Genomic DNA, 12,837 nt, shown 5'->3' with positions numbered 1-12,837 from the left:
GGGGACAGGGCGGGGGGGAGTCAAGCACCTGGAGGGGTCCAGTCGTTTCCAGATAGAAAACCCTAAGGAAACCTGAGTTTTAAAGAGGCCCAAAGGAAATTCTTCTCTCCCTGTCCTGCTGTCTTTCCCTCAAAACACCCTCTTCCCTTTAATCAGATTGTTTTTACTTCCAGCACTATATTTGGAAAGTTTAAAACACAGGAATGCTGGAAGAAATGTACAGTGAAAACACAACTTAGATTCTACGATGAGTGCTTTGTGATGCTTGCTTTATCATGTCTCTCTCCACGTGTCCATCCTTCCACGAACTCTCGTTCTAAGATCGTGGCCCTTCTGAGAAACAGCACGACCTGACAGACAGGAATCTCACAGGACGCTAAGCATCATGAGGCCAGTGCCCGCCTGCCTGCCTGCCTCCCCTCACTAACGTCCTTCCCAGGGGAACGTCACTGGGGCCTCCTCTGCTCTCCTTTCCAACCATGGAGACTATGCCTCTCTCCTGCCCCATTCCCCGCTCCCTGCCCCCACCAAGGGTCCACCAGGAGGGCCCTCAGGAACGAGGATGAGCTCAGGGTGCAAAGACCGCCATGCCATGTGTGCCTCTGTCTGCTACTTCAAGAACCCAAAGCTGCACCTCCAGGGAACTAAGGGATCAGATACATGCACAGGAAGAAGAAAGGGAGCTTGGGTGTTGCCACCTCAATCCTCAGATGAGCTGCCCCGCCAGAGGTGAGCTGCTCTAACCCCTGCTGCCCCCAAGGAAACACTGCAGGGCAGCGCCAGCACCTGCGAACGCCACGGGGCCTGAGACACGTGGGGGGCCGGGCACCTCCTCTGCATCCCGAGGTGCATGTGACAGCCCACCGGGAGCTCTGCCCTGTCCATAGCCCACCCTGCTATTTAGAGAAAGCCCTCTCGATAAAGGCCCTTCATTGTGAGCACACCCTAAAGATGGAAACTTGTCTTTGACGTAATTAAAGGGACAAGTATCCATTTTACAGAAGAGAGTTTGTTTCCCATCATCGACAGCAGTGGGTCATCAGCTTGCAGCCTGCAGGCTCACTGCCTGTTTCTGTAAATAAGAATTTACTGGCACACAGCCACACCCACGCATTTATATATTATTTATGGCTGGTTTCTGCTCAAGAATCAAGCTGTCATGACAGAGCTCTTGTGGCCCAAAACGTGGAAACTATTTACTGAGGTCCTGTAAGAAAAGGTGTATTGTCCCCTGATTCAGAACAAGCCCCTAGAGGGCATGTTTTTTTTTCTAGAAGACAATTTAACTTACAACTATAAATGATCCCAAGTGTGAAAGTAAAGTGTTAGTCACTCAGTCACGTCTGACTCATTGCGACCCCATGGACTATACAGCCTGCCAGGCTCCTCTGTCCATGGAATTCTCCAGGCAAGAATACTAGATTGGGTTGCCATTCCCTTATCCAGGGGATCTTCCTGACCCAGGGAACGAACCTGGGTCTCCTGCATTGCAGGTGGGTTTTTTACCACCTAAGCCACCACAGAAACCCGTAAAGGATCATGCAACTGTTTGGTAAAATGAAGCTTACTGCAAATAAGGCACTTCTTACTCTGAAATCCTCTACTCAGGTTAATCTGGGGCCACGGAATCCCGGGTACTTACAGCTCTTTAAGATTCTTCATCTTCACAAAGGCATCAAACTGGACAGATCTGATTGCATTCTCTCCAAGGTTCCTGAAAAGCAACATTCTTTACTTAGGCAAAGAAACTCTAGGTATCCTTCAGGTCAGCCATGTGTGTGAGTTAAGATGCTCAGGGATTTTTCCTGACAGCCCTGGTTTCACTGATGAACCACGGGCAATAGGTCACACCCCCATGTCCTGTCTGAAGGCCACCGTAAGTGGCTATTTCACCTATATTGACACAAGCACATGGGATAACTGGGGAATAAACCAGTCTTAAGGGCAGCATCAAAGCTAAGCTGAGGCCTGCTCAGCAAGTCAATAGGGAAAACTTTTCCAAAAGAATCAAGGTTGCATTTGATTTAAAGACAAACTAAGACTCCAGTACCAGAGGCATCAGATGGTGACACGGATCAGCCTCAGGGCTGGCCCTGTCCCCCCACCTCCTGGCTCAGCCCACCATGTCCCTAAGCCCTGCTGAGCTGCTTAAGGGGAGGTGCCAGCCTGAGACAGGTGAAGGGTTATCAAGGAAGTAGAAGAAGCCCAGGGTCCAAGTCAGCGTCGGGCAAAGGGAGGGAGGAAGGTATTTATGTGAGCCCCAAGAGGCCGTTATGTTCAGTGACCGCTGCTGGCGCAGGCAAGATGAAAGCCAGAGTTGAAGCTGACTTAGAAGGCAGCAGCTGGCATTTCTGCACAGCCTGTTTCTGGGCTTACAAAGCCATGGCTGCATCGCCAGTGGCTCCCCGCATCGCGCCCGCAGGCTTGGGGTCGGGGGCCTGGCCAGGTACTCACAGATGCTCCAAGCCTTCCAGCCCCGAGAACGCTCTCTTGGCCACGGACTTGATCTTGTTGCCGAACAGCGTCCTGTAGTTTCCAAACATCCAGAAACAGGTGGAGAGGGCGGGAGGGTGATGAGGGCGGTGTGGGGAGAAAGAACCCAGAGTCAGGGCGACGCCAGCTGAGAGGCCGGTCTGGGGAGAGGCCGGTCTGGGGAGAGGCCGGTGGGAATGGGACCTGGGCCGCGATAATGTGTCTGAGGCACACAGGCCCTCCCCTTCTGAACTCAGCTACTTTTATCTTTATTAGAACTTAACAGTGATGACAAGTAGGAACTCCATGCTCTGTCTTGCCAAAAAAGGCCCCTTGAGGTGTTAAGTGGAAATCACCTCGTCCAACCTGGCTGTCTCCCCAGGGACCACCCACGGGTGGGGGGTGAGTAGCCACAGTCTCGCGGGGAGAGGGTGACTCGTCAGGCTCCAGGAGAGCACAGTCAGAATAAAAACTCTCGGAACTGAAGACTACAGGGCACTTCTGAAGACTGCATTCTGGGGATAAAGGTCCCCAAAGGCGGCTGGAAAAAGACAGGACAGTGGGCTAGATGGCAGCCAGGATGCGGCCACACGGAGCTAAGCCCCTGCCCACGAGAAGGCCCCTCTGCTCTTCAGCGAGAGCCCAGGTTTCACATGAAGCCAATGGCGTGAGGATTGCCAAATCCTACGGGTCCTCAAAGGTGACCTAACTAACGCCTGTACCTGGACCGCCCGCCCGAGAGAGGGGGCACCCGCCTGCCAGCCACTCCAGTCACCATCTCAGCAGTGACAGCCAGAGTTTCTCAAAAATCCAAACCTGGCACCTGCTACACACCAGTGGCCTGGAGCACGTGCATGCCTCTTCCACAGGCTGTGTGATCTGAAGGGAGGCAAGCCTGGACTTGGGGTAAAGGGTAGGGGTGCGCCGGGAGTGGCCGAACACCGGGAAGGAAAAGCATCAGACTCCAGACTTCCGCCCTCGTTATCAGATGCTCTGATGAGAGCCCACACCGCACTCTCTCCACTGGCTGCGGCACACAAAGCTGGCGGCGAGCCCCGAGATCAAGCTGGTGCGTGCGGCTCCACGGCCGTGCTGCCAACCAGGGCTCTGCAAAGGGCAGGCGAGGAAGCATGCAGGCTCCCGGCAACCAGCGTCCGGGAAGTCTCCGAACCACAGCGTGGGGCAGGGACCCCTAGGCACCGGTGCAGGTGCTCAGGGCAGAAAGCCCTAGAGAAAGGCGGGATTCTTCGTCCAGATCCACTGAGCATCAGGGGGATGATCGCCATTAAAGCCCAGCCCTGCTTCAGACCTGCATCAGGATGGGGCCCACGAGGGACAAGAAGAAGCACCAAGCCCTCTCTGGAAAGAGAAACGTGAGGCTTCAGAAACGTGAAGCCAAAGAAAATGTGAAGCCAAAGATGGCAGGGCAGCCTGGTGCTGCCCGCCACATGGGCCCCAAGCCTCCGCCTCATTGCAGAGAGTCCCTGGGGCCATGCAGGCGAGAACCACGAGGCTACCTCTGAGAGACAGGGTCACAGGCCCCGTGGACCCAGCCCGCACCAGGCACGGCCTCCACCTGCTCCCGGGCTGCTGGACCCCAGGGCTGCGCGGGCCCCGCAGTGTCACAGCGGCCCCACGGGGACCCTGAGCTTGGCCCTCGGACGCAGCAGCTCCGGCCCCCGCCTCCGAGGGCGAAGTAGCACCAAGGCCACCGACCCCTTTGCCCTTTCCTTCTCTGGGAAGCGGTCTGCATGACGTGAAAACAATCTCATGTTGCAAGAGCTTCCATGACTGCTGTCTGAGGTTTTCATTATAAGACAAACAAACCCAACACTCAGAAACCCGGTGGCCGTGCCTGCTGGGGCTTCCCTCACGGCCGGGTGAATGCAGCCAGCTCTAGCCTGGAGCGGCACCGAAGCTCGGCGCCTCTGACAGCGCTGCCAACCTCGCACTTACTCAGATCCCCCAGGCCAAGTCACTGCATGCTCCAGGTCCCAGTAAAATGTAGTGAACTCTTCAGTGAAATCTTCCGTAAATGAGATCCAGGAAAAACGCTGTGCTTTATTTTACCCATTAAATATTAGTCACGTTGACCTCTTTGACAATGAGGGCAGGCTGCTATTTCTAATGGTGACAATAGCAATAAAACAAAATCTCAAATGCTCAGTTATTCAGGGGCTGGCTCATTGACCTGTTGGTGGATTGAAACAGGTCCTCCCATTCCCCAGCAGATGTCTGCAGGTGGGCGCTGGGCTCGCCCACCAGACTGTGTGGGCAGAGGAGAGCAGGGCTGTGGGGGAGGGGGGCGCCCCCATCCCGTGTGCTGGGGACCAATGAATGTGGCTGCACCCAATGACGGCTCCCAAGAAAGGACAGCTGGCCTGATGTCCCCCACACCACCGACCTGGAGCAGACAGAGACCCCGGGCTTCACCTATCAAACCCTCTCCCTCACCCCCTGCCAACCCCGCTCTCGCTAACCTCACCCCACAAAGACTGAAGGGCCTGTGCCCAGGAATGGGAGAGCTGGAGCCATGGGCCAGCACCTGTCTCCCTGCTGCACACAAGTGACTGAACGCTCTTCTCTGTGGCTGACCTGTGCTCCAGAAACCCTGCCCCCTGCCACACGTGGGCCCCCAGCTGGTGTCCCGTTGACATTCTGGAAGAGAGGGGCCACCGCGTGGGTGAGCACAGTAATGCCCGGCCAGCAAGCTCTGGGTGGAAAGCCCATCCCCGACGGCTCTGTTCAGCGGCTGGAAAATGAAAGGCAGGGCGGGCTTCACAGGGGGAAGCCTTTTATGGCTCTGCAGCTCACTTGTTCCTTTCTTGGAAAACGTTTTAATTTTGGTCTGGCCTTGGGCCTGGCAGGAAGGACCCCAGGTCCTTGACTAGAGGTGTGCAGGCCACACAGCGTGTCCCCCGGCCCTTCCGAGGGAGGTCCCCGATCTCCACCCCCCAGGTGCTTCCGTGGCTGAGCCGGCCAGGCTCGGGGGACCCGGAGCCCTGACAGCAGCCCCACGGGTGGACAGCAGCTCGAGGGGGACAGCCCTCCTCCACACTGACATGCCCCCCGATAACGGGTCCAACAGGGTCACCACTAGGCTGCTCAATGGGGCGACGTGGCGTCATGGCCACGGAGCAGAGCGTTCAGGCAGCTCCAGGGAGACCAAAGCAGCTCGGCTTCCTCCCACTTCACGTGACTGATGCTGACTCAACACCACTAGCCATTCGGAAGGGCTGCAAGCTGGACACGGGCTGGTTTACACAGAACCACAGGCCTCGTGGCCTCGAAGGCCAGGCCCACCTCACGGGCGGGAGGGGCCACCACGTGCCGCTCACGCTGGTTTCTAACCAGAGCTAAGCACCAGGGTCACGAGATCACAGCCCATCTCTCAGCCGTGGCCATCGTGTAACGGCGCCAGCCCTGTTTCCCATCTGCCCACTTCTCATTCCTCACCTCTGAGAATCTGCGTCACACAGCTTTCCTTTTCTAACCAAGAAAGAGAATTACTTCTTTTCTTTTGCGACAGAACTGAAATACCACCCCAACTAAGTAACTGATTGCGTGTATTTAATGATATTAAGGAATTACTGTTACTGTCTCAGTTTCCCCCAATTATTTACATCTGTCTTTTTTGGAAACACTCAGGAGAGCCTCCGTGCCCAAGATCCTGGTTAGTGGAGCTGGGTGGGAGGAGACTGGAGACTATTCTACAGGTCAGGGTTAACCAGCTATTTCCAAGGAGCCTGTGTCAAGCAGCTCACCACAAGCGAGGGATCCGGGCTCTCGGGCTGAGACTTTGGGACTTTACACAGGACTGTTACTGTAACCCAGCGGGGAACGGAGAACACGCTGGGGAACAGACCACAGGCAAGCAGGAAGTAGTTCCAGGCTCCAGACACAGGCTGGCTTACACGGAACCAGAGGTCACATGCCCCTGGGGGTCGCTGCCCTTCACCTGCCAGGGAAGAGCCTCCTGGAAGCCAGGACACCCGAGAACCGCCTCCAGCTTTCACAGAATGGACAGCCCCACACAGGACCCCACCTTTGCCATTGCTTCGTCAGGCTGGGGCTGGGCAAGGCGCTGGAGGTGAGGCTCAAGCTCAATGGCTGCTCAGGTGCCCACACCCCTGCCCACGCCCTGCAGCAGCCGCATCCCAAGCTTGGGGCTCCCCTGTCAACGATGGGCCTCTGTGTTCCATCGTGTGGTCCCCTTCCCAAGCTTGAGGGGCAAAGTGCCTAGGAGGTGGGCTTTTTTATGGGAGAAGAAGGCAGCTGCTAGGCTTTTCCGACCCACTCTCAGAACACAGGATCCTCAGGAAGAGACCTTGAGTCAAAGCAGCTGACGCGTACTCACCACTCCCGGAGCACCCAAGGCGTGAAAAACCCCACTTTTCTAAACAAATTAGAAATGCTAACTCCTCAGAAAGACCCTCCCACCACAGGCTTTCCCGGAGCCTCGCCTTCCACTGCCGCTTTCAAAATATTTACTTTACTCTGGTGCTTGGCTCGCCGTCTCCACAACAGGCCGGGGGAGCGGGGTGCGGAGCTGTGGCCATTCTCCGTCTCGTCCTCCGCACCCTCCACTCGAGAGGTGGTAAACAGTAGTAACAGCTCCCACCCCAATGCCTGAATGTTCCCAGAGTGGCCTCGGCAGAGTGCTGGTGAGAGGCAGAAAGAGTGGACGAGGAGGGGACAGGGTGGGCTTTGGGGCCACACAGGCCCTGCCACCAGTAGCTGTGTGATCGTGGGCAACATCCCTTCCCGTTTCCTCAACTACAGAAAAATGCAAAACACAGCCAGGCCTCCTGAGATAGCCAGATGTCACAGACACTCACACACCTCCTGAGATAGTTAGATGTCACACTCACTAACATACAGACACACACACACACACACACACAGATACACGCCTCCTCAGTTAGATGTAACACACACAGGCGTGCATGCACACATACACACGCCTTGCAAATTCTAGGAGCTTAGAAAAACAAACCCCAAACACCAGAAACCCTGAATAAAAAACAGCTACTGTGTCACCCTTGGTAATGACTGTTTCTCTTTAAGACCGATTGACAACAAAAAGACTGCCCGAAGTCTCTAAACCGCCAAGAGTTACTGGGCTTTAGATATTTAGAATTTCTAGAAACTGAATAACAGGGCAAGACTCCTTTGAGCAAAGAACAACAAAAAAGTTGGCTGTTTTCACATCAGTCAAGAACTGAAGAAGAAAGAAGATGCAACGGGCCTCCAAACCCCAAAAAACCAACGCCCAGGGCAGCAAGGAGACGGCAGGTCAGAGAGAAGTGGAGAGGCCTCCTGCCTTCCTATGCAGACTTTCCTTTCCAAACAAAAGAACAATGAATGTGCCAGCACTACCGGGATGGACCCACAACCGAAGTGGTGTGTGTGTTGTGGGGAGCAGGGGCATGGAAAGAGTCACCTCTGTGCACCAGCCCCACGGATCTCTCAGGGCCCACACTCACAGCTTGCTGAGGCTGTCCAGCCCTGTGAAAGCGCCACTGGTGTCCTCGATTGTGCCCGAAATCTCATTGTGGTCCAGATCCCTGGGGAGGAGAGATGAAGGCTTAGCATCCAGTCTGCTGTAGGAAGAGAGACCCACGCCTAGTCTGCCACCTGGGAGCTCAGAACATCCCAGTCTATTCCAGATGCCTGGACGGCATGTCTGCCTAACATTTCAGGCATTAGAAAACAAACTCATGCTTGCCTGTACACATGGCTATGTTTAAAATGGATCACCAGCAAGGACCTGCTGTACAGCACAGGGAACTCTGCTCAGTGTTATGTGGCAGCCTGGGTGGGAGGGGGTTTGGAGGAGAATGGATACATGCGTATGTATGGCTGAGTCTGTTCACTGTTCACCTGAAACGACCACAACAGAATTTATTGGCTATACTCTAATACGAAATAAACAGGGAAAAAAAAAATAGAGGTATGACCACTGGGCCACCCTGCCGTGCGGCCTGGCTTTCTCAGCCTCCCAATAAAGCTGACAGGGGCCTCTGACCAGCCGCTTCTGGGCTCCACGTGCTGCTCCCCAGTGGGCTAAGGTCAGCCCCAGGGGCAGGGGTGCAGATGGCACAGGGGAAAGCCTGCTTTGGATTCCACTCCCCAAGGGTAGACTTCTCGCCACTGCTCTGAGGATGAGTCCAAAAGGTTCCCTAAGGTTCTCATCTGCTTTCCTACCGCCCAGGGTCCCTTCCCTGGACTTGACGAGACACTGCACAAAGCCCGCACAGGAGGGGGACGGTGAAGAACAAGCCCCCGGCACAGGGCCCTCTGCAGCCACCTCCAGGCTGGCAAGCAGGTTTTGCACCCTGAATGCCTACCTCCCCCCAGGGCCTCCACAGGTGCTGACTCCCAGCCAGGCACATCTGGGTGCTGAGTCAGACTTGTGACCCACTTGCCAGGATGAGAGGATGAGGCCAACTTCTCGGGCCGGTCTCCTCCACAATGAGAATCACAAGGCTGATGACTCAGCTTCCTGCCCCAGCTTCCAAGGGCAGGTCACCACCAGGCAAGACACCCCACCTGGTGACCATGCCCCCGTGCCGCCCCGGTCGGCTCTCCGACTTTCCACAAGGTCTCTCACACCTTCCTTTCTGAAGCCCTGGAGACGTGGGCCAGGAACAGGACGGGATGCTGCTCTTGGCTCCCAGGAGAGCCAGCGGGGCAGGGAGCTTGGACCGTGGAGTGCGTCGCTTGCTCTGACCTTTATTTTACAGCAGCATGCGCAGAGAGCTGCAATTCGGAGGCTGGAAGGGCCTCCTCCTCTGCATTGGCTCCTCCCTATTCGTCCTGAAACACCTAGGACCTGGGGCTGTGGCTTTGTGTGTCTGTCCCCCTGCTCCAGTCCCGGCTGCCAGAGTTTTCTCTCTCTTCTCTGGCCTGCGCCATCTTAACATCCTGGCCATGTCAGTCAGCACAGTCAGGGCTCGGGGACTGACCCTGGCTTGAATAGCCTGGTGTCCAGGTTCTTTCTCACTCCTCAGCGATGGCCTGGCGTGGTGGCTTTCTCAGCCCTCTCTGCCAAGTGCAAGGGCCTTTCTCCCCATCAGGCTGGAGCAGCCGCTCTCTCTGCAGGGGCCAGGCCTGGGAGGGAGGACCTGCAACCCTCTGTTGAAATCCAGATGCGCCCCCGCCCCCCACAACCCCCACTCCATGGCTGGTTGGCTGCTTGTTCTCTGTTGCCTGGAAATTCTTGGAAGCCAATGGCTAAAAAATTTCAGTCTCAGAAAAGCGCCCTGCAGCAAGTTCTCAAAGTTCCCTCCACCTCACGGGACGCAGAGAGGAAGGTGACACGACCACCTCTGCTGGTTTAAATGACCCTTGGGAGGCTCAGGGACAGACACAGGACTCCCCCGTCACCTCTTGTGGACATGGGCTTCTGAACGCACAGTTTGTGCTGAGAAAGTTGAGATGCTAGCCCAGCACACGCGCCTCAGTACCATCCTTGCTCAATAAAAATGCTCTGGACAAAACCACGAGTCACTGCGGGGAGGCTCAGGATGCAAGGACGGCCCCCACTGGGCTGCTGACCCGGGGGCGGCGTGCGGTCTGGGAAGTTCCCGCGGCCGGACCCCACATCCCATCAGCAGCAGTGTGGGAACCAGCGCTTGATGACGAGTTTGAGGCTTCATCACTTTAGGCGCCACCCTACGGGGAATGAAGGACAGTTTTCTGCTCAACCAGCTCGTTTTCAGATATTAAAGTCTGAGACCATGGCAGACATCACAAGTCAGCTTTGGATCTAATTCCAACTCAAGACCCGTGAGAAGGGAATACAGTGAAGCAGGTGGCTTGCTCTCCCATCAACCCAATGGGGAAAGACTTACAAGACACGCAGGCTCTTGAGTCCCCGGAAGGCGCCTTCCGCGATGTGACTGATGGAGTTGTGGCTGAGGCGCAGGATGCTCAGGCTACTCAGGTCAGCCAGGCTCTCCTCGTCCAGCCGGGTCAGGTTATTGAAGGACAGAATCCTGAGGAACAGGAGAGGAGAGCAAATGTCACCATCAGGTTGCTCGGCGTTGTCCTCCCTTCTCCTCTCCCGACACTGGAGCCGGGTCAGCCAGTCATCTGGGTCCAAGTGGGAAAGGACATGCCCACCAGAATCCTGAGGGCAAAATGGTCTCACAGCTAGAAACCCACCAGGGCCTGACTCTTGGAAGGAATCTGTAAACTGAGCACTACACAGGGTCGTTCAACAAACAAGCACAAAGCTCCAACGCCTTCCTGCACCTCGTGTCCATGGCTGGTCCTGATTCAGGCCACGGAAGACTTCTCGTGGCTGCGGCCAGAGACTCTGGATGGGACCCCAGGTGGTTCTCACAATGAGCAAGGGAGCTGGACAGCCTCCGCCCTCAGCCAGCAGAGGGCGCCACCAGGCACTGCCTGGAACAAGCCTTAACGGAACTGCAGGCCTCACCTGGGCGGCACCCTTGGGACCACTCATCCCTCCAGGCTTCCTTACCCTCACCGGAGCCAGCCTCTCAGCATGATCTCCCTACTGTAAGCAGGTCAGGACCACACCTCCAATCACACACCTTCTCCGAGTGTCAGCACACCCCCTGCACTTCTGATGTGGCTGTGGGTTGTGACCTAGCATGTTAGTCATCTATCCTTGAAAAAATGGGAACTCTGGGCTGGGGCAGGAGGAAGGAAAATAAATTCAGAGATTAGTAAGTATGTAAAGGTAGCAGGGAGTGACAGTTTTTCTCTCCTGGAGAAATAAGTCATGGTGTCTGTCAGTTGCAAAGAGCTGGCAGGAGACCAAAATTCCATCCTCACCTGCAATTAAAGAATTCAGCTTAAAGGAGGGGCGGGACACACACGTGGAAAGTGGCCCTAAATCTGGCTCCAGGGTTACCTGGGTGTCGGACACAGTGTTAGGCTGGTCAGGACACATTCCTGTGACCGTGTATGACCCTTCTGAAGGGCACAGAAGGCAGGCTGAGGGGGCAGGAGGAGGAGCCCCTCACCACTGCCTCAGTACCGGGGGCACACACCCTCCACCATTCAGCGGGCGGGTGGCTCCTCGCCTGTGCAAGCGCATGTGCTCTGGGGGATCGGAAGACCTCTCCTGCTTCCCCGTGGCTCCCAGGCCTGGACCGTGGAAAACCAAGGGTCCTGGGAGCTCCAAGGTGGGGTCCTAGCCCAAGGAGAGCCTTTCAGAAGCCATCCCAGTCCACGTTGAGAATACCATGCAGCACGCGCGCGCACACACACACACACACACACAGAGACACACACAGACACACACACACAGACACACACACACAGACACACACAGACACACACACAGAGACACAGACACAGACACACACAGACACAGACACACACACACGATCGATTTTTACATTAGATAAGGATGGACTTCACTGAAATATAAACTCCAGGTCAGTATGGGGTGGGCTGAGGGGGAAGGAAGAAGGGGGAGAGAGGAGAGGAAGGGGAAAGGGGAGAACATGGACAAATAGATAAAAACATAACCTGCAAAAGGCTAAGTACTAAGTTTAAACATGGTAAACACATAGAAATTCCTTACTGTCCACGTGTTGCCATTTCTTGGGTTCACTGTCCTTTCTGTGTTTGAGCCCCAGTACAGACATACCTTGCTTTACTGCACTTTGAGGATACTGCACTTTTAAAAAATAAAAAAAAAAAGGAAGATTCTGGCACCCTGTGTAGTTGGGTGATAAACAGCACTTTTCAGAAATGAAGTATTTTTAAATTAAGATCTGGACATCATTTTTTCAGACATAATGCTACTGCACACTTCCCAGACTACAGTGTAGCAGAAAGACACTTTTCTATGTACTGGGGAGCCAAAAGCGTGGGATCTGCTTTACAAGGTGGTCTGGGATGAACTGCACAGTACCAGTGAGGTCTGCCTGTAGCCGCTCTCTCTATAGAGACGCACGTGTTACACGTTGCAGCCATTTGTGGACAGAGGCTCTCAAAACAGTTGTTCTTAGACAGTGGTCCCTGCTAATCTGAAACGGGGGGCAGAGTCTACAAGAGGTGAGCGTCAGGCTCTCAGGTCCTCAGGGTCCCACTCTGCAACAGGCCCTCACAAACCCCCCACGCCCTGGGTCACGGGGGCCAGGGCTCCCCAGGCTTTGCAGGAGGCACCCCCGGGTGTGTCCACCATCACCCGCAGAGCTGGTGGGACACTCACAGCTCGTGCAGCTTCTGGCAGAAGCTCCAGCCATCGCGGTGGATCCGGGAGATGGAGTTGTTGCCAAGGTGCAGCTGGTGCAGGGCCGTGAGGCCGTACAGCGAGCCGCTGTTCACCTCCGCCAGGCTGTTGTACTCCAGGTGCCTGCCACGACAGTCCCACGTGCG

The 12,837-nt window shown here is 55.6% G+C and overlaps 1 protein-coding gene across 2 annotated transcripts in view; it reads right to left on the bottom strand.

Annotated features, from left to right (window-relative positions):
• The window catches only part of LRIG1 (leucine rich repeats and immunoglobulin like domains 1), a 114,162-nt gene that overhangs the window by 13,878 nt on the left and 87,447 nt on the right, over positions 1 to 12,837 (bottom strand). For both annotated transcript variants that reach the window (XR_011250895.1, XM_069561847.1), the window contains exons 7-11: positions 12,671 to 12,814; positions 10,329 to 10,472; positions 7,959 to 8,039; positions 2,455 to 2,526; positions 1,643 to 1,714 (exon numbers count right to left, since the gene is read on the bottom strand). Coding sequence is in view for 1 of the 2 variants with exons in the window: in XM_069561847.1 (XP_069417948.1) it covers positions 1,643 to 1,714; positions 2,455 to 2,526; positions 7,959 to 8,039; positions 10,329 to 10,472; positions 12,671 to 12,814 (513 nt within the window). In the remaining variant the exon portion in view is untranslated. The remainder of the gene's footprint in view (positions 1 to 1,642; positions 1,715 to 2,454; positions 2,527 to 7,958; positions 8,040 to 10,328; positions 10,473 to 12,670; positions 12,815 to 12,837) is intronic.

The sequence above is a fragment of the Ovis canadensis genome, chromosome 19, assembly GCF_042477335.2.
Source record: "Ovis canadensis isolate MfBH-ARS-UI-01 breed Bighorn chromosome 19, ARS-UI_OviCan_v2, whole genome shotgun sequence".
Lineage (NCBI taxonomy): Eukaryota > Metazoa > Chordata > Mammalia > Artiodactyla > Bovidae > Ovis > Ovis canadensis.
Note: the sequence above shows the minus strand (reverse complement) of the source record. Positions and strands in the feature narration are given on the sequence as shown.